At 40.7% G+C, this 21,512-nt stretch overlaps 1 protein-coding gene across 8 annotated transcripts in view; it reads left to right on the forward strand.

Annotated features, from left to right (window-relative positions):
- The window catches only part of LOC125117088 (WASH complex subunit 2A-like), a 59,588-nt gene that overhangs the window by 11,298 nt on the left and 26,778 nt on the right, over nt 1-21,512 (forward strand). For 3 of the 8 annotated variants that reach the window (XM_047762871.1, XM_047762875.1, XM_047762878.1), the window contains exons 5-17: nt 1,714-1,887; nt 4,534-4,627; nt 6,393-6,454; nt 7,636-7,683; nt 10,311-10,421; nt 10,993-11,080; nt 11,991-12,062; nt 13,051-13,169; nt 13,607-13,667; nt 14,705-14,764; nt 15,175-15,348; nt 17,134-17,261; nt 18,575-18,661. In XM_047762871.1, the coding sequence (XP_047618827.1) occupies nt 1,714-1,887; nt 4,534-4,627; nt 6,393-6,454; nt 7,636-7,683; nt 10,311-10,421; nt 10,993-11,080; nt 11,991-12,062; nt 13,051-13,169; nt 13,607-13,667; nt 14,705-14,764; nt 15,175-15,348; nt 17,134-17,261; nt 18,575-18,661 (1,278 nt within the window). The remainder of the gene's footprint in view (nt 1-1,713; nt 1,888-4,533; nt 4,628-6,392; nt 6,455-7,635; nt 7,684-10,310; nt 10,422-10,992; nt 11,081-11,990; nt 12,063-13,050; nt 13,170-13,606; nt 13,668-14,704; nt 14,765-15,174; nt 15,349-17,133; nt 17,262-18,574; nt 18,662-21,512) is intronic. The other 5 variants (XM_047762872.1, XM_047762876.1, XM_047762874.1 and 2 more) reach the window with 3 other exon arrangements.

Genomic DNA, 21,512 nt, shown 5'->3' on the forward strand with positions numbered 1-21,512 from the left:
AGGAGCACAGTTCATAGTTGGGTGATGTACCTGGTATTTTATGGACTTGGCTAGTGAAAGATACTGGAGGTCAGGCAAGAGGAAGGAAAAGGAGGTACGTAGATGCTGGAGGACTGCATAAGCCAGCTAAGGTGTCAAGGGGCAGCAGTGTTACAGATGCATAAGCATTGTCCCTGGGTTCTCACCCCACAGGCCAAAGCATAGTTAGGAGGTTCTTCACTTTCTAGCACTGGTGGAGATTATACCTTTTTTTTCCCACTCAGGAAAACACAGTGGAGTCCACTGAGTGAGTTTACTATGGGAAGAGCCCTGAGTCAGTTCTAACTTATTCAGAAATATAAATCACTTGAAAAAGTTGGTGCTTTTTCAGTAACTATTACTTGTAACATATGAAATCAAATAAATTTCTGCCTATTCCCAGCCTTAAAAAAAATTGTTTTTTGAGTAATATTAAGTACTTAATGAGTTGCTAACCCATTTAAGTTCGGTAGGATCTGGGTCACACCAAATCAGCATTCAATTTTAAAATGATAGCTGTTTAGTGAACTATTTTTTAAAAATCGACTTTATATTTCACAAGCATGTTTGTGAACTATTTTTTAAAAATCGACTTTATATTTCACAAGCATGTTTGTGAACTATTTTTTAAAAATCGACTTTATATTTCACCAGCATGTTTTACACACTTAATACAATGTTGGGTATTTAACTCAGAACCCCTCATACCAGAGTACAAAAAAAAATGCAGCGAGAACCAAAGAACTAAATTAGAAAAATTTCCATACTTGAGGTAGAAGCATAAAATACTCATCAGGCGTTCCCTTTTGGCCATCAGAAATAACACTATATGGCTTGGTCCTTCCTCTGATTAGGGATTGATTTCTTGAATATTTGTGAGGTGCAAAAATGACACTAAATTTAAAAAAAAATTCTCACAGATGATGACACAGTTGAGTGTATGGGGGACTGTTGTTGAGAGCAGCTGTTGTGGGAAATGAAGGCCTGTGGAATATTTTCAAGAGGTTGATGATGTTTACAGAGTTTGGTAGGGGCAGGGGGCAGTGTTCTAGGGTGATGTACAGGGTAGCTTAGAGACGAAGCTGACCCTCTCTTGGTTTGAAACAAATTTATAAAATAATCATAATTGTCCAGTTATTTTTTAAAACTGTAATCGAAAAATGACGTCTCTGGCTGGAGTATTTTCTTCTAAGTCTTAACTCCTACAAATGTCCAAAGGCCCATTAACCAGGGTAATTAGTATACACCCACAGTAAAGCTAAAGGTCTAGGCCCTTCATTCCTCCAGTAGCAGGGAGATGACGTGTCACTTGATGCCTTGTAATGTTCCATTCTTTGTTAGGGGACTTTGATATACCCTGTAAAAGCTGAAGCATCACACCGTAGTTGTGCTTTTGTTTTTGTAGGTGATGAACCTGGAGCTCCAGGACCTTATGTAGTTTGATGTGTGTTCAAAGCACAGACAGACTTGATGTTTAACACATACTCTGAAGTCTGTGTTGAGGAATTCAGCAGAATTGTATTTTTAACATTTTCAATTGTTTAACATTTTCAATTGTTAAGCATCTAACATTTTTAACTACATTTCTTTTTTTTTTTTTTTGAGCAAGAGTCTAAACTTTGGAGAACATTCCTAATGTTTGTTAGGGTGGTATCAATATACTGGAGGTCTCACTGTACAGTATTTTTTTTGTAGGAGAAGACCCGGGAACAGAAAGAAGTAGATCTGATTCCTAAAGTTCAGGAGGCTGTGAACTACGGTTTACAAGTGTTGGACAGTGCATTTGAGCAACTAGATATAAAAGCAGGAAACTCAGACTCTGAAGAAGATGATGCTAATGAGCGGGTGGAATTGATCCTTGAGCCAAAGGTAAAGACATTCAGTTGAAATATTTATTGTGTTTTGGCTGTTTTACTTGGGCATACTTTACATGGACTTCACTTTAGGAAGTAAGCACGTCACTTAGCAACTCATATTGACTCCATCAGTCAGAGAGAACTCGCTGTCCCTGAGCATTGATTGAGCACTCACTAAGTACTAGCATGCCAAGCTCGGGGAGTACAGAGATGCAGGGCATGGTTCCTATTCTCAGGATGCTTACTATAGCAGTAATAGACGATGGGAGAGAGGAGGCATTTCTAAGAGTCATCATCATAAGTCCTGTGACTCCTCGTTGGGGAAATCAGGGTGGAAATGAGATTTGAGTTGCATTTTGGAGGATGAGGAGGCTATGAGAGGTAGAGAGTGTTGGGAACCTGACCTTCTATAACTTGCACTAGGAGAGACCAGAGAAGTGTTAAAAGTATGTGGGTCGTTCCCAGGTTTTGGACGACATGAGTAAAGCTGCTGTGAAGAGACTAACAAGCTTAGCTTTACTGATAATTTCTCCCAGTTCGGTAAAGGAAACGAGTTGGGCAAAGCGCAGTCTCTCAGGAGTAACACAGGAGGTTCCCCTTACTGATTTTGAGGGTCCTTGTGACACACACGTGCCTTGTGAACATGCTGGTCTCTTTTAGTCTTTCATTCAGCTGCACCCTTCTCTTAGTTTGAGCTTATGGCGCAGTACCAAGTTGAGGCTGATCTTTTAATGCCGGTACACTTGCCAGCTTGCTTTTTCACTGAAGGGATTTAGAAGTCAGCAGCAAACCCTAGGAAATGTATTGCCATTTCTATGTCACTTGCTCTTTCCATGTCACTCACCACTTTCTCTATGACAAGAGGACTTAGGAATCCCTTCTGAGTCAGTGAATAATTAGCCCAATTAGCACTTTCTTCTCTTTGCACTAAATTAGTTGCTCTCGACCTTTACATTAAACTTCCCAAACTTTCTGTCCTTTGTGAAGAATCAGAATTGTTTCCCCCCTGCTCCCAGGGTCTTTTCTATAGAGAAGAGATATTAAGGCCAAAGGTCCAGGCCTAGCAGTGGAGATGTGGGAGGTTCCCCAGAATTGAGTGGGTTTTTTTTTTTTTTTCTTTTTTTAAGGCCACACCTGCTGCATATAGAATTTCCCAGGCTAGGGGTCAAACCGGTGCTATAGCTGCTGGCCTATGCCACAGCCACTTGGGATCTGAGCTGCATCTGTGACCTACACCACAGCTCACAGAAGTGCTGGATCCTTAGCCCACTGAGCAAGAGCAGGGATCGAACCTCATGGACACTAGTAGGGTTCGTTACCACTGAGCCACAACGGGGACTCCTCGAGTGCTTGTGCTTTTTGACCCTAAGTTTTTACCATGTGTGATGGACTTAAATGGAAGGATCTCCAACATGTATTTTCATCTACACAGTCTCCATTTTGTTCTGTTGTTTTATTATCTGGTCTTATTTTACCAACTTTGCTTTTCTAAAATCTACTGTGTGAACCTCTGGGGGATATTATTCTTCTCTTTTTTGGTTTGTTTTTATTTCTCCTGGGTAGATTCTCATTAGCCTATTGGATACATTCTTTTAGTTCATTATGTTGATTGGATATATTAGCCCAGTTGCTGTGCTATTTGTTTTCATCTAGCCCATTTTATGTGCTGTGATCCTGCCTCTCTTTACTGATGAAGTATGGAGTCCTCTCAATTCCCTTCCTTTGTGCCTGTCCTCTCCCCTGCTCCTAACTCCACAACCTAGACATACCCACCTGTCTTCTCAAGACATTAAAAAAAAACCATTTGGGTTATTTCCTCAGTATTTGTCTCTCCAAATTTAGGGCTTGGTTCTCAAGATGGGTTGATTGGTTGACTTGCTCACCAGAGTTGCTTTTTAGGGAAGGAAGATAGGTTATCCACATCAAAGGTTGCCAGAATCTCCAGTTTCTTTCCTTGGTCCTCCTCCTTTTGGACATGTTACCCTTTTCCTTCTTGGTTACTGCTGATAACTTCTTGCAAGCCTTTGCCATTTTTGTTAATTGGGCACTTGAGAAGGGAGATTCTATATGGTACAGCTTTACTTTGCCATCTTTACCTAGGATTTGACTTAAAAAAATCAGGAGTTCCTGTTGGGGCTCAGCAGAATTCTGTAAACACAAAAAGCCTCAAATAGCCAAAATAATCTTGAGGAAAAAAACCAGGGAGTTCCCTTCGCGGCTCAGCAGTTAATGAACCCAACTAGGATCCATGAGGATGAGGGTTTGATCCCTGGCCTCCTTCAGTGAGTTAAGGATTCGGTGTTGCTGTGAGCTGTGGTGTAGGTCACAGACTCGTTCAGATCTGATATTGCTGTGGCTGTGGTGTAGGCCGGCAGCTATAGCTCCAGTTGGACCCCTAGCCTGGGAACCTCCATATGCTGTAAGTGTGGCCGTAAAAAAGCGAAGAAAAACAAAACCAAAAAAAAACCCCAAAAAAACAAAAAACAGTGTTTTTTTGTTTTTTAAAATTCCTGTTTTTTAAAAATAATCCTGTATTTTCTCATTCTCAACTTTTATAACTTTTTGTGGGGTAGTCAGATAGAACAAGATGTCAAATGGAATACCTAATTTTATTTTCAACCTAAATATTTAATGGCTTATTCCCTTTCGTTGTTTACAGGATCTATACATTGACCGTCCTTTACCTTATTTAATTGGGTCAAAACTGTTCATGGAGCAGGAGGATGTAGGTCTTGGAGAGCTTTCTAGTGAAGGTACTCTTTTGCATCAATTATTTTTGTTGCTTTTAACATTTATATCTTAATTTTTTATTTAAAAATAATTTCAAACTTTACATTAAAGTTCTAAGACTGGTGCAAAGAACTCCCACATACCCTTTGCCCAGGTTTATCATTTGTTACCATTTCACTACATTTGTTTATTCTCTCTATATATACGTTTTTTTTTCTGAACCTATTTGGGAGAATTATACAGATGTCATGCCTTTTTATTTCTATATTTAGTTGGCCCTCTGTATCCAGGGGTTCTGTATCTCTGTGTTCAACCAACCTGGACTGAGAATATTTGGGAATAACAAATTCCAGAAAGTTCCAAAAGCAGAACTTAAATTTGGCATGCACAGGCAACTACTTAAATAGAATTTACCTTGTATTTATAACTATTTATGTATTGTTTGCATTGTATGAGGTGTTATAACTAATCTGGAGATGATTTAAGGTTGTGTACAGGAGAAGGATTTGGGAGGGTGTGTGTGTAAATTGTATACGTATCCACACTACCTTAGTATCTGTCTCTCTGTGTGTCTCTGTTGGGGAAAGGGGGTCCTGGAACCAGTCCCTCTACGGATGACTTCATTTCTGTGTGTATTTTCTAAAAATAGGAACTTTTTCTTATAGTTGAATATTTTGCATAGTCATTTGCATATCTGTCATCTGTGCTGGACATATGTATTGAGCTTTGATGTGAAGCTTTTAATGTGTATGTCCTCTTCATCAATAAAAAAAATTATTCAAGTGGTTGAATCCTGTGTGGCTTGGCAAGTATCTGCAAATCAAGTGTTCTTGACTTTTCAACCCCTTCTTTCAATGTAATTTTTATATGAAGTAAAGTCACCAATTGACGGTTTTCCTACAACAAAAATTATCAGAGTTAGAAAATTTTACTGGATTTAATGCTAGCTAACCTTCCATCATATTCAGATTTTGCCAGCTGTCCCAATTTTGTCTGTCTTTTCTGTAGTCCAGAATCCAATCCAGGATCACTCATTTTTAAAAATCTGTTTAGTCTTGTTTTAGTCTGATATCATATCTCAGCTTCTTTTTGCTTTTTAAACCTTGAAATCTTTGAAGAGTAGAAACCAGCTTTTTTTTTTTTTTTTTTTTGGGCCACACTCGAGGCATATGGAGGTTCCCAGGCTAGGGGTCTAATCGGAGCTGTAGCTGCTGGCCTACACCACAACCACAGCAACTCCAGATCCGAGTCACATCTGCGACCTACACCACAGCTCATGGCAATGCCAGATCCTTAACCCACTGAGCAAGGCCAGGGATCGAACCCTCAACCTCATGGTTCCTAGTCAGATTTGTTAACCATAGAGCCACGACGGGAACTCTAGAAACCAGCTTTTTTTAAAGAAATTTTTTGGAACTATTAATTATCTTGTGAGGAGGTACTTTGATGATGTATAAATGTATAGATGGTTTTATCAAAATCTCTTATGCTTGCATTCCCATTGTGGCTCAGTGGGTTAAAACCCAACTAGTGTCCATGAGGATGCAGGTTCAACCCCTGGCCTCACTTAGTGGGTTAAGGGTCTACTGTTGCTGTGGCTGTTCCATAGGCTGGCAGCTGAGCTCCCATTTGACCCCTAGCCTTTGAACTTCCATGTGCTTCACATGCAGCCCTAAAAAGAAAAAAAAAAAAAATCTCCTGATGCTGATGTACAGTGATGTGTGATCTTGAGATGGAACTAAGGACATTTTCTTGTGAATAATGATCATACCTTTATCTTCTAACCAGAAGGTTCAGTAGGCAGCGATCGTGGTAGTATTGCGGACAGTGAAGAAGAGAATGAAGAAGAGGTAAGGGCTTTCTGGTGTGTCCAGGTCATGGTGGGCAGGAAACAGGGTGTGTTTAGTGGGCCAAAGTAAATAGCATGTTTGTGAATTGGCAATTTGTTTACAAACATCTTTTAACACTGGATTGAAGCCATATTCTGAAGTTTTTTCCTTGGGATGGGAGTTCCTTTTTGTCTTGTATAGAAAACCAAGAAAAACTGCTTTAATCTCTTTTACCATTACTCTCCCTCCTCACCGCTCCATGAAATCCTCTTTTTGCCAGTATATTTTAAGAGGGGCTAGGGGAAAAAGTCTGCATTTAAAGCTTTTTTTACTATAAAACCTTTTAGACCAGAAGAATGCTGAAAGCATCCACTTACATGTGAGCTTGGCTGCTGCCTCTGGAATCTTTAAACCCACAGAGCTGACTCCCTGCTCTAGGGTCTTGGGGTCTGTGGGCCTTGACCACTGTTGTAGCTGGAGTTGTTCCTTTACACAAAATAATTAGTTGTTGCAAAGAGCAGGAACGCTTCGAAGGATAGCCTCTGAGTGTTGATTTTGAAAAGGAGACAGTTTTGTAAGCATGCACTGCTGTCTCCTTCTCCCTCTCCATTTCCACAGTCCCCCTTTCCTGCCTTTCTTCCTCCAGGTCTTCAAACAAAAAAATCTAGCAGTAGGAGATAACGCTTTTCTTAAACAACTTTGCTGTAACTCTTTGTCATTAGCTGAATCCTTTACTTCTAGTCATTGAAGCAACTCTTTACATAATTGCTGGTATGAAATTCTAATGTTCTTGAGCCTGTTGAAGTAATTGTCTTAATTAGAGGGAAGATAGAGAATGGAGTCCAAAAATCACACAAGTCAACTTTTGATAATTTACGTAATTAAATGTACAACTCTTACTTTAAATCCAAAGGTTAGAGGTGATAGGGCAGATTCATATGAACAAATTGTTAGGTTTAAATGAATCATAGAAATTACATGTTAACTAGAACAACCCTTGGCAGTATTGCCTCCTGTCTGCCTTTTCTGCACCTTGATACCTCAGGTGACCTTCAGGTGACCAGTAGTTGGTACGGGGAGACCGGTGTTGGCTGCCCCAGAGACTTAGACCAAAAATTATTTCTGTGCTTCTGAGTAAAGCCTGTTTTAACAGTGAAGCCTTTTTTTTTTCTTTTCTTTTTTTTTTTTTTTTTTCCTTAAAGGAGTCAGATGAAGATTTTGCCAATCATAGTGACCATGACCAAAACCAGGTAAGGCTCAAATGTTGAAGTGACTATTAAATTTTAATCAAACCATGGCATACATGCCAAATATATACTAAAAATTACTTTTGAATGATTTATAGGAAATTCAGAATTTATTCATGTTTTCTTCACGTGTGTCATGTTTTTAGGCTAACTAATCCCTGGAATATTTTTTTCTCAATTTTGCTTCATAGTTTACCTTCATTTTTCTTAAACAAAGAGGTTGAAAACAAAATCGAGGGACAGAGTCTCTAAAACAAGGCCCAGTTACCCAAACTGAGCTTTTCACTTGAATTCATCTTTGAGGTAATATAGCAGTAAGGTTAAGGAACACTCAAGAGAGGGAAATCTTCTCATTCTAGCGTCTTAGTACTGTTGTCTTAATTTTTGTATATCCTTTTAAGGACATATTCTTTTTATAATGTGCATGGTTTATTTTGTTATTTTATATCAACATATCCCAAGTGTTTCTTTGTCATTTAAATAGTCTTTGTAATTTGCATCTGGTATGTGGAAATTTCTGGGCTAGTGATTGAACCCATGCCAGAGCTTAACCAGAGCCGAAGCAGTAACAGTGCCAGATCCTTAACCTGCTGTGCCATGAGGGAACTTCAAATTTCTGTGTTTTTTAATTGTACATTTATGATACTGTTGTAGTCTCTAAATGTATATGGGATATAGTTTATTTTCAAATTTTTATTTTTAAGATAATGCCTCATTCAGTGTTTTCATATATAAACATCCTTTGTTTTTGTGAACTTTGCTTTGGCATTAGGTGGTATAGAATTACTTGGAACTTTTGTCTGATGTCTGTTCCAGGTTAACAGATCATGTGTAATGATTTTCTCACATTCTCATCAGCACTGGGATTACGATTTTTGCTACCCTAGTGTATATGTACAGTGGTATGTGGAGATCATACCAGTTTGTGTTTCACTTTCCTAATTGGGAAATATTTTTTCACAAAAATTTCCACATATTAAATGAAGGATTTGGTACTTTTTGGTTGGTACTTGTATTTTCCCAGTTGTGTTCACAAAAGTGGCTTGTCTTTATAATTTTTACTGGTTTCTGTGGAATGTATTTATTTCCATGGAATTTATTGTTAAGATCCACAAATTCAAATACTTTTTCAAATTATGCAATAAGGTTATTAAAAGCATTGCTGGAACCATTTATTTGGTTTTTTGTTTTGTTTTGTTTTGTTTTTGTCTTTTTGCCTTTTCTAGGGCTGCTCCTGTGGCATATGGAGTTTCCCAGGCTAGGGGTCTAATTGGAGCTGTAGCCGCTGGCCTACACCACAGCCACAGCAACGTGGGATCTGAGCCGCATCTTCGACCTATACCACAGCTCACGGCAACGCTGGATACTTAATGCACTGAGCGAGACCAGGGATTGAACCCGCAACCTCATGGTTCCTAGTTGGATCCGTTAGCCACTGCTCCACGATGGGAACTCTAGGAACCATTTATTTGTATTTTTAAAGATATACTTGTTTTGTTTGCCACTACTAACCTCAGAGTTCTAAGGATTAAATTAGTTTAAAAAGTGGGAGTTCCTGTTGTGGCTCAGTGGTTACAAACCCGACTAGTATCCGTGAGGATGAGGGTTTGATCCCTGGCCTTGCTTAATGGGTTATGTATCTGGTGTTGCTGTGAACTGTGGTGTAGGTTGCAGTCGAGGCTTGGATCCCAAGTGACTATGGCTGTGGTGTAGGCCAGTGGCTGCAGCTCTGACTCGACCCCTAGCCTTAGAACTTACCTATGCTGTACCTGTGGCCCTAAAAAGCAAAAAAAAAAAGATTGGTTTAAAAAGTGCTTTTAGCATAATGCCTGGCATAGTTTATTGATTTAAATTATACAATTTTTTTAATTATGCAATTTTTACATACCAGTAGCTGCCTTTGTAAAAATTAGAATTTAGGAGTTCTGGCTGTGGCTTAGCGGTAACAAGCCCAACTAGTATCCATGAAGACTCGGGTTTGATCCCTGGCCTTGCTCAGTGGGTTAAGGATCCAGTGTTGCTGTGGGCTGTGGTGTAGGCCATTGCTGCAGCTCCTATTAGACCCCTAGGCTTGGAACTTCCATATGCTGCACCTGTGGCCCTAACCACACCCCCCAAAGTAAGACTTAACAGGTGAGACTAAGTTTGAGGCATCCGATCCTCATCTTTTTACGCTCTCCAGAAGTAACTGGTTTTGTCGTCAAAACCATATCTTGCTTTTACAGATATGTCTGTGTTCACAGCAGTGCTGTAGTATGTATGTCAGAGGGTGGTCAGGATATCATCTGGGTTTATCATTCACTGTTTTGTCACTTGATTGGTCTTGAATGTCTCTGCAGTTGTTCGAGCTTATTCCTTTTAACTGTTAGTACCGTTATTAAGATAGGACCATACTTATTTAGTCTATTCATTTCTCTAGTGGTGGGCATCTTTACTACTTCAACCTTCTGCTAATGTCCTGAAGATAAATCTTGTGTATCATTTATTCTAGCACCATGTATTGCTTCTTAACTTCTGGTGCATTATTTGCTCCCATTTTGAAGGAGAAGTCTAAAGGTTAAGTGGCAGTATCTCTTTTTTAGCTTGATGACCATATCTAATAGTTTAAATCTGGTGGTTTGTACTCTCAGCACACTGCACAAATGAGTGATGAAGAAGAGGATGATGATGGTTGTGACATTTTTGCTGACTCTGAGAAGGAGGAGGAAGATATTGAGGACCTCGAAGAAAATTCTAGACCTGTAAGAAAGACTATAGTTGTTATCACTTGGCAAAGTTTTAGAAATGGTACCTGGGACTCATTCCTTTTATTATCATTTATATTTCTAACTGTCTCATTTTGCATCATATTTGTAATTTCATTTACACTTCTGGAAATAATGGTTAAGCATCCCAAGTTACCTTTCAAGTACCCCTCTCTTCTCCAAATGTTAAGATTTTACAAGTTAGATGATTCAAAATATATTCAAAATCTTAAGATGCTAATACTCCTCTACTTTCCCTAGGCATGTTATGGTAGTTTTCTTATCTAGATTTCTGAGTATTTTTCCTTAAAAAATGAGGAAATAAAGAGCATCTCCCTTTGAAGGAACACTGAATCCTGTTTCTCAGGTGATCTGTATAGGGTGCATGTGTTCACATTTCCTTAGTTAAACTCTATTTTCTTATCAGTTCAGTTTCTTTGCCATTGTGTATATAACTTTACATAATTTGCCATTGCTTACATAATTTTGTTAGGTGTCCAAAGTAAACTGGACTCATTTGTTACCCAACAAAAACTTACAAAAGAGTGTTTTTTTTTTCCGCTTGTAGAAAAGAAGTAGACCTACGTCATTTGCTGATGAGCTCGCGGCCCGAATCAAAGGAGATGCCACAAACCGGATGGAAGAGGAGCAAACAAGTATGTCAGTCCCACCTCCAGATGAGCAAACGGGGTGGTGGGAGAGTGCAGGACCCTCTGCTGGGCTTCACTGAGGGTGGGTTTCTCTGTTTAATTACTGATGCTTACATTACAGTTTTTAATCTTTTTTGGATTTGTAGACTCTTTGATAGCTGAACACTGTGGACTGCCCCCCACCCCTCCCAAGAAAATGCACACATGCACATCTATCTATGCAGTTTCAGGGGTTTGGTGGGTACCATGGAGAACCAGGGACCCCTGATTGAGAATCCTTGGCTTCATGTTTACTCCTGAATTTTATTTTGACTAGATAAAAATGTACCGTACACTATATTCTAGTGATTGAATTAACAGGGTGGAGAGATACCAGAAAAATCCTTACAGCAAGTGCAATCCTGGTGGGGCATGACCCTGGTGTGTAAGCTGAAACCTTCTGCTTTTTTTTTTTTTTTTTGGCTTTTTGCTATTTCTTTGGGCCGCTCCCACGGCATATGGAGGTTCCCAGGCTAGGGATCAAATCAGATCGTAGCCCCTCGGCTACGCCAGAGCCACAGCAATGCAGGATCTGAGCTGCGTCTGCGACCTACACCACAGGTCATGGCAATGCCTGATCATTAACCCACTGAGCAAGGGCAGGGACTGAACCTGCAACCTCATGGTTCCTAGTCAGATTCGTTAACCACTGCGCCACGACGGGAACTCCAAGCCTTCTGCTTTAAAAAGAGGCGCTTGTGAGTGTCTGCTGTGGGTCAAGCACTGAGTGGGGTGTTCAGGTGGAGCTGAGATACAGAGTTGAGTGTCCTGCTCTCAGCTGAGGAGTTGTGAGCATGGTAGTTGTGTGTAAAGAACCTATAGGTAAATATAGTAAGGGTAGACAGGGTGTTGTGAAAACTGTGAATTGTTCTTTAAGCTTTATCCCCAGGGGAAACGAAACCTCGGAAGACCTCAAAAGAGAAGAAGGAAAGGAAAACTCCCTCAGATGGTAAGCCTTTCCCCTCAATTCTCTTGTTTTTGGAGGCTCTTGACTTGGCAATGGGAGTATCACTTACATAATTCATAAAAGTGCCTTTTTAAATGCTGACAGATGAAGTCTCACTCCCTTCACTATCTGAGAGCAATTGAGAGCATACTTTTGGGGTGTGGGGAGAAGTGAATATGGAATAAAAATGCTTTAAAGATTTGAATTACTAGGAGTTCCCGGTTAACTAACCTGGGTGGTACCTGAGGATGTGGGTCTGATCCCTGGTCTTGCTCAGTTGGTTAAGGATCCGGCAGTGCTGTGAGCTGTGGTATAGGTCAAAGACTCGGCTTGGATCCGTGTTGCTGTGGCTGTGCGTAGGCCATCAGCTGCAGCTCCAGTTCGACCCCTAGCCTGGGACCTTCCATATGCTTGGGGTGCGGCCCTCAAAAAAGACAAAAAAAAAAAAAAAGAGAGAGAGAGAGAGATTTGAATTACTAGATTTTACAGGGATCATTAGCTGTCTTTCTAGATTTCTCCAAAAGTATAGAAACTAGAGACCTCTTAACATTTGTTTTCAATCAAGAATATATCAGGCCCTTTCACATTAAACAGGAATATCCATTATATTCCCATGTGTGACAGTCAATCTGCAGGTCTCCCTTCAATCTGCCTTTCTTTCCCCCAGATAGTGCTTGGGTGGGAATTGAACCATATACTACCTTCAAAAAATTTTTTTGATGAAGGAGATTGCCTGCAGAATTCACCTTGCTGCAGACATGTATAATTTGAGGGTAGGAACCCAGAGAGCCTTATTTTAAGGGGTTCAGTAGACTATTTAATAAGTTTTTGTCTGAAAGTTTTCAGACCATTGGCATTCAAATAGTCCTTGTTATATATAGTTAGATAGAATTCATGTCCGTTTTGGAGGTTTGTAAAGGCTGATCCCTGGAATTGGAGTTCCAAATCCATCTTTAACTTTTCCTGCAAAATGTTGCTTTCTTTTTGCTAGATGATGAAGATAACTTATTTGCACCCCCTAAGCTGAGGGATGAAGACTTCTCGCCATTTGGGTCTAGAGGTGGCCTGTTCAGCGGGGGGAAGGGACTTTTTGATGATGAGGATGAGGAGGTGAGTCGATGGGAGTCCAGGAAGCTCTCCATAGCTGTGTCATGGGTCCACAAGGAAGAAATGTTTTGTTCTTTTAGTAAGAAAAGAGTGGCTTCTTGGTTGGAAGTTGCTTTTACTTTCAGATTTTAGGAGATTTTGAATCACAAAGTGAGGAACTACTGCATTCTGATGCTCTTTATTAAGTGAGGAGAGGATGTGTGTGCGTTAACAGTGAACAGTTTATTTGGTTAAGTGATCATTTCTTATCTTTTGTCTTCGCCCATGTTTGTATTTAATTCCTGGACAGGAATTAAATTATTTAAGGCTCTGATTTTGTCATAGTCTTCATAGGCAGTATGTCTCTGTAATCTTTTCAAGGTACTTATTCTTTAGAAATCTTTAAATGCAGCTCCATTTTCCTCTGCTATTTTGAACCATGTTCCATGCTTTATTACAAGCAGAGTGACCTCTTCACGGAAGCCCCTCAGGATCGAGAAACTCGAGCACCTATTAATGAAGGTGAGCTTAGATTGCAGCTGGCTGTGTTTCTCCACACACAGACTTCTAAAACTGGTTATTTCCTGTCAGGAGATGGAACCCCCGAAGTTGTTCCTAAGCCTCGTTTCTCTGTTAGGCAGGAAGCTGTTGTATTTGCCTTGGTCTTGTTAAAAGCAGTTTGCACTAATTCATGTCTTGGAAAAAACAAAAAGTATCATCTATAGGCCCATAGCACAATTTTGTCTCTTCCTTAGAGAATTCACAAAGAGTCAGCAGGAGAACCATTCCAGCAGTTTTGAGGATATTTTAATTTAATCATGTTTTGTTTCAAAGAAACATTTCTGAAATTCTGCACATAAATTGAAGATCAATAATTCTCTAGCCTAGCGTGCGCTAGTATAATCTATGGCATTTCTAAAAAGCACACACTTCAAGCCATGAAAAAAACTTAAAAATTTTATTCCATCAGGAATGCAATAGTTCTTGGGAATTGGGAGTGAGTTATTTTAAGCAACTTGGTCTCCCCAGGCCACAAGTTGTCAGATTTTGGACTTGTTACAGTGTTGGCTGACCTGATTGTCTTGAGGTCCCTGCTCTCCACTTTCTGGTATCATGACTTGCCTGGTTTCCTGCTTTCCTGTTATTGTCTTCGTTTTTTTCTCTGACATTAGATACTTTGCTGTTCTTTTTTACTTGCTTGTTCTCATCAAACTGGACTGGGTGGAGTCAGAACTGTTGAGCCCTGGTTGCTCTGCCCCTGCCTCCCCTGTTTGTGCTCTTCATCTTCCTTGGCCACCCCAGCCAATCCTACTGCTATTGTTGGCCCAGAGTCCATGGAGGTCACAGCCTAGATTGTTTTAGTACCAAGAAAAATGTTTGTGACATCGGTAGAGAAGACAATACTGAGCAATTTTAAAGTGACTTTTAAAGGAAAAATCTGTGTATTAAACTGTCTTCTATTAGCTGTGTGTTATATCGCACATTTTTTAGGAAAGTGCTTTTAGCAAGGAAAGTTATCTTCTTTGTTGAAATGCTTATCTCTTTCTTTCGAATTTTAGCCTCTTCATCCTCCAAACCTGGAAAGAAAATCCCAGCAGGAGCTGTTTCTGTATTTTTAGGTATTGTATATGTTTGTTTTTAAAAACTATCTAGGTATCGTTTTGTCGTTTTTAAAATTGTCATCTTTGAAGGGCTGCCTGGAGAAGAGAGTAGGGAGAACTTCAGAGGGCGTGGAACAGCTTACAGAAAGAGCTCACTTATTTGTGTTAACTCATATTCTCTTAGAAATCAGTGGCCTCAGATGTTTTTTAGTTTGATCAGTTGATTCTATTTTATGGTATGTTCGATATCAGTAAAGGATGGAGGTTGTTGGGTCCTGTTAATGTGTTTTGTGGATGAACTGAAACTATGAGTGCTTGGTGGTGGTACTGTTTTTTTGTTTTTTTTTTTTGTTTTTTTCTTCTCCTATAATGTCAGGAAGCCCACCACACTGGCTCACAGATGGTTTGTCCTGTCCCTCTGCCCACAGGGGACACTGACTTGTTTGGCACCGCCTCTGCTCCATCCCTGAAGGAGCCTCCGAAGCCCGAGCAGCCCACGCCAGGGAAAAGCTCGTACCTGCCACCGTCTTCTGGCCTCTTTGATGATGATGATGATGATGATGACTTTTTTGCAGCATCCCATAGCAAGCCTTCCAAGACAGGTACTGCTTCAGCCTCTGTTTCTGGGAATTTAGTCAGAAAAACAATGTTGACCGAAAAAAGACATGAAGGTCCTTTAGTTCCTTATCTGTTGCAGTGCCAGAATCCCTCCCCAGGCGTTCCTGTCCTAGCGTTGTCGCGTCTCTGCTTACATGGTTATGGTGCCTTGGAGGCCTCTATCTTATGGACTGATCTTTTCTGCTTTGGAAACTAATTACTAGGATTGTATATATCCCTTATAGAGGGAGAAGTCTGTTCCCCTCTGATATCCACTCAAGATTCTAGTTTTGACCTTTTCACTTACAGAGAAAGTTTAAATCACACTTTCTTCCAGTGTCCTCAGTAACCTATATGAGCAGAACATCACATGTGAGCTGTTTAGTTCCCAGCTTCTCCTGTCTGTGCCAGAAAGTCCATGTGACCTTGACCTTTTCTTATATGTCAGGGTTTTGGCCCCTTTGGCATTCTCCTTTTTTCTCCCCTCAACTTTGATCCAGTTTGTTCATGAAGTCACTCCCCTGAATCCGTTGTTCTTTAATGTGTAGATGATGCTCCCAGGCCTCTTGGCAAAATGCAGATTCTTATGTGGGTTTGGGGTAGGGCCTGGGGCCTGTGATTCTGCATTTCTAACAGGCTTCCTAATGGGCAGAGATTACTGGTTTGTAGGTTGCATTTGGAGTACCAAAGGACTGAGTTCACTGGTGGTTTTTCCAGAAATGAAGAGTAGGCCACTGAGGTGCACACAGCTTCCAGCAGCTTGAGCCGAGGGCTCTTCCCCTGAGGACTAGGTGGACCAGGATGCGGCTGGGCTTAGAAGCCTTTCTAGCGGTGGGTGTGAAAGTAAGGACAGCAGCAGAAACACGAGGGAAATGACAGCCTGGCTATTTTAGAAAGAGTGCAAACTCAGCACATAAGACACTCACATCTAGGCCGACTGAAAGGACAGTGAATAAAAGGAGTACTGCCTCTCAGGGCCTAGAAGGGCTCCCACTTAGTGGGTATCATTAATTTGGAATCACAAGTCAGTTGATTTCCATTTTTCTTGACAGCTGCTGCTCTTCTGGGACTCAGTGCCCTCATTAGATTGAAACATATCTCATTCAGTACAGCAAAGGTAGCAAAGGTTGGAATCTGCCCAAATACTCATCAGTAGGGCAAATTTTGGTTCCTCCATTCAGTGGAGTCTTGTGAAGCTGTTAAAAAGAATGAGGCCTCTGTTTGTTGACATGGGAAGATACCCTAGGTACACTGAGTGAGAAATGAAAATTGTAAGACATTTTTCAAATTGTATTATCATTTATAGTTGTATTTTGTGAATAACTAGGGCTAATATGTTAGTGTATTCTTTGGGGGGATTAGATGGCCTTCTTGTTTGGGTGGGCAGGTGGAATTGTGAGTGAGGTTTCGGTATTTGCCTTTATATGCCTCTGCATAAGTTTGACTTTTTAAAAGCAGGAGCCAATCCTCACTTCTCAGATTCCTAGAGCAGTTGACTCTTTCTGTGGGTCTCGCTTTGCCTTTCATGCCAGTCTGGACTACCCTAAGCATAAGATGCTGCCGTGTGGATAAGGGTGTAAGCCAGATGGTTAAACTGTCCTGTTTCATTTGAGCAGCTCTTGTGTCCTTTGAAAAATTACAGCCTAGTCCACTTGATATTTCTTCCTGACTAATCGAGAAATAAGATACTTTTCCTATTTATTCTTTGGGAGAGAAAAAATTTTAAACTCTGAATTTTGTGGTGATATTTTTGACTTTTATGTATTTTATGCTGTGACCTCTTTCTAAAGACAAAGTCAAATCCACTGCTAATATCTTTGATGATGAGGAAGGAGATCTGTTCAAAGAAAAAGTGGTGGCTTTGCCAGAAGCTACTGTGAATAAGACAGATGAAAATAAAGCAAGAGCAGAAAAGAAGGTGAGTGGGAGGGAAGACTATAGGAGTGTGGATTTGGGGCATCTTGTTTATTCTTCTGGAACCCAGAGGGAAGTATTGTTTCTTTTCAAGTGTGTGGTGAAAAACTTGTATAGAAGGTTGAAAGATCACAACAAACACCCAAAAAACTACCACCTAGATTCGGCAGTTGTTGGATTTTGCCTTGCTCAGTGGTTTTTAACATCTGTTGATGATCCTCCCTGAAACAGATACCATGTTGGGGATGCAAAAGACTGTCTTACTACTGCTGTCATTTCTCCTATGTTTATTACCTGGCATTCTTCTGAATAGAAGCACTCTCTCTCCTCCTGCTTCCCACTTTTTTAGTATAACTATAGGATCCTGGCTTCTCTAGTCAACATGTTATAATCCAGTAACATCATTATTTTTTTTGGTGTTGAAATTGACCTGTATTTGACCACTGGGCTTCATCCCCATTGGTCTGGCTCTTCTGGCTGCTGTCCCTTCCCTCCCTGTCCTGCACAGCTTGATCTATCCTCTCTAAAGCATATATGTGTCCTGTCCTCACATGGAACCATGACCTTCCTGTTGTCCCATGAAACATGGGTGCCAGTGTTCAGAATCCGGCAGGCTCCTAGGTGTCTGCCCTCCCATGCTGGTTCCATCTGTACACGTCCACTTGTGCACTGTGTGAAGCTGGCAGTCTGTCCACTCTGATCCCCTAGAGGTGCCCTCTGCCTTCTAATGTTTTTTCTCTTCTCTCACGGTTTCCTCCATTTAGAATGTCATTGCTTATACCAACCCCTATGTCCAGGTCTTTTCTGTCCTGAGAATTTATCAAAGAACTGTTTCTTCCCTCTTTCATAACATATGTCAATTTTTAAATTCTTTCTCATGATACTTTTTGTGTTAATTCTTACTTATTTATTTTTTTATTATATAACAAAATTTTTTTTGGTCTTTTTAGGGCTGCATCCGCAGGATATGGAAGTTCCCAGTCTAGAGCTCAAATTGGAGCTGCAGCCACTGACCTACACCACAGCCACAGCAACTCGGGATTGCCAGATCCTTAACCCACTGAGCGAGGCCAGGAATTGGACCCACGTCCTCCTGGATACTAGTTGGGTTCGTTAATTGCTGAGCCATAATGGGAACTCTTGTGTTAATTCTTTATATGAATTTGATATACGTCCAAGGGCCTTGACGTCTTTATTCCCCTGGTGTATGGCTCCTTGTCCTAGAAGAGATTCAGGACATCTTCTGAGTGAATGATTCAGTAAACCCTTGTTTCCAGGTATCTGGTGTGTTAACTTTCTTTTTTTTTTCCAACTAAGGTTACCCTACCTTCCAGCAAAAATCTCAAGCTCTCATCAGAAACAAAGACTCACAAAGGTTTATTTTCAGATGAGGAGGATTCTGAGGTAAGGAATTCTTTCTCTTAGATCTGGGAAATAGTTCATGGATATGACATTGGAAATTATTTCTGAATCAGGAATTCATCAGTAGCGGTACAAGACTTCTTAAGTAGTTTAGTTCTTTCTTTGAAAATAATCTTTTGAGAAAAAACGTGGTCTTTAGAAAGTACATGTGCACAATACTTATGCTGTTGGGTTTGAATCCAGTGCATCTCCTAGGAGGAAAATTCAAGAGGTTCAAATTTAGGCTATTAATTGATCTACAATGTAATGAGACAGAAATCAACACACTATACCTCCTCTGTCAGCAGCCTCACTAAGCAGTGCTACATGTTCTGGCACAGCCTTTGACCTTGTTACTGGTAACAGCTTGTGGGCTGGCATTGCTTTGCAGGCAGCCTCAGTCCTCCAGGCCCCTGCCCAGTATCACTTTTTTTCAGTGATGCAGTAGCAGCTCTTGTAAGCATCACCGCTTTTTCTGGCTCCCACAGGTCTTGATCTTTTTTAGCGGCAGTTTTAGTCCAGGATTTTAGGGGATAGAAGACCAATTAGAGAATTTGAAATGGGCAATAATCATTCCCCTTCACAGAAAAAGATGTAGGCCTGTCATTTCAAGACATTGTGAACTCTGGGTTAGGCTCTTGTGGATACTTTGCACTCATAGCCAGGATGAGCATATAAGTCTTTGGAAGTAGAGTGAGCCCTGTTGATGTAAATAAAACTTTGAGGCATGTATTTCATTAACAGCTGATGTACAGAAGATAGGAATTAAGCAAAGTCCAGTTAAGCCAAAGTCCGGACACCTAAGTACAGCGTGTTGGGGCTGCACACTCTGGTCTTATCCTCCCATCCCCTCTGCTCGTTGTCAAGCACACCGGCACGTTGAGGTCTTTGCATTGGCTCCTGTTGCTCTGGGAATGCCCTTCCCAGAATCTGGATGGTTTGCTTCCTCTCTTTTTCCAGTTCTCTGTGAGGCCTCCCGAGACGACGCTCTGCATGATGGTGAGCCGGCCAGCATGCACCACACTGTGCTCCTCAGCCCCTTTTCTGTTTTATTGTCCCCACAGGATATATTGCTGTGTGATATCTCCTATCTCCTTGTTCATTGTTTCTGTCCCAACTAGAGTAGACTTCTTGAGGGCAGGACGTTTTGTTTCCTACTCGTGTCCCTAACACCTCGATTAGTGCTTGGCATCTGGTAAGCTGTCAAGGAGTTGTCGACTACATGAAAAAACCAAATGTGAGCAATTTCAGTGACTCCAAAGGAGTTCCAGTTACTTATTACCTTGAAACAAATGATCCAAAACTTAGTGGCTTAAAATATCAGTATGTTTTGTTACCTCTTATGGTTCTAGAAGTTTATTGGGCTCAGCTGGGTATTTTTCACTTAGGATCTCTCAGGTGGTGCCAGCCTGAAGGTAGCCGGGCTGAGAATCATCTTGCTCTTGTGTCTTTCTTGTGTCTGATCAAGTCTTTCTGGTGCCTGGGCCAGAAAGACTTGATCAGCTGGGACTTTTGGGAGACCCCTGTTTACCTCTGCGATTCCCAGCAAGGCAGCTTCAGGGAAGCTGGACTTCTTCTGTGTTGGCTCAAGGCTTCAAAGTGAGATTCCCAAGCGAGCTGCACAGAGGCCGTACAGACATATCTCAGAAATACTGTGGCCTTAGTTCCAGACACCACAGTAAAATGAGTATCTCAGTAAAGTGAGTCACGTGAATTTTTTGGTTTCTCAGTGTACATAAAAGTTATGTTTATACTATACCCTGGTTTCTTAAATGTGTAATAGCATTGTCTAAAAACACAATGTACATACCTTAATTAAAAATGCTAACCATCATCTGAGCTTTCAGCAAGTCGTAATTTTTTTGCTGGTGGAAGATTTGAAATATTGCAAGAATGACCAAAATTTGACAGAGAAAGAAAATCAGCAAATGCTGTTGGAAAAATGGCATTGATAGACTTGCTTGAGATAGATTGCCACAGACTTTCAGTTTATAAAAAAACCAGTATCTATAAAGCACACTAAAATGAGGTATATCTGTACTGCTTTTTGCAACCTAGCCTCAATAGTCACTGCTGTTATTCTGCCACATTCTGTCGGTTGAGGCAGTCACAAAGGCTTCCTGAGTTCAAGGGCAGAGGACACAATCTCTACTTCTTGATGGTAGGAATGTAAATGAATTTGCAGGTAGGTTTTAAAACCACGTCCATCATCATAAATTTTTTCAATGGATTGTGTTGAGGTTTTTAGGCAAAGAGAGGTAAGACAATGCAGTCTGGGAAGAGCTTTGGATCAAAAGGATTGATCATTTTACTCCTTCCCTTATATATCTCGTGTGGAGCTAATGCTTGCCCTGTGAAGTCATTTTGGGGACATATGGGGCCTTTTTTCCCAACACCAATGAATATATTAGTCAAGGGTCCAAAACAATGTTGAAATTTGTTTTTGTTCTTTGTTTTGGTTTACTTTTTGGGGGGAGGGGTGGGCATACCCACAGCATACAGAAGTTCTTGGACCAAAGATCAAACCTGTGCCATAGCAGTGATCCTTGTCACAGCAGTGACAACACTGGATCCTGAGCCTGTTTGGCTGCAAGGGAACTCTCAACAGAGCCCTCTCTTTAAATATTTTGCCAGTGTGTAAAATGCAGGAGAGGCATGAGAAGCCTGAAGCTCCTTCATTATGGCCCCTTCTATCTTAACAGATCCGTGGGACTCCTGGGGCCCAGAGGAAAACCACCGGGCTGATTTAGAGCTCTTCTCAGTTAATGAACTCATTAGCTCTGTATTTGAGTAGATATTGATTCCATAATACTAAAAAAAAATTATCCAGAGAGGTCTTAGACCTGTGCTCTTG

This window comes from Phacochoerus africanus, chromosome 15 (assembly GCF_016906955.1).
Source record: "Phacochoerus africanus isolate WHEZ1 chromosome 15, ROS_Pafr_v1, whole genome shotgun sequence".
Taxonomy (NCBI): domain Eukaryota; kingdom Metazoa; phylum Chordata; class Mammalia; order Artiodactyla; family Suidae; genus Phacochoerus; species Phacochoerus africanus.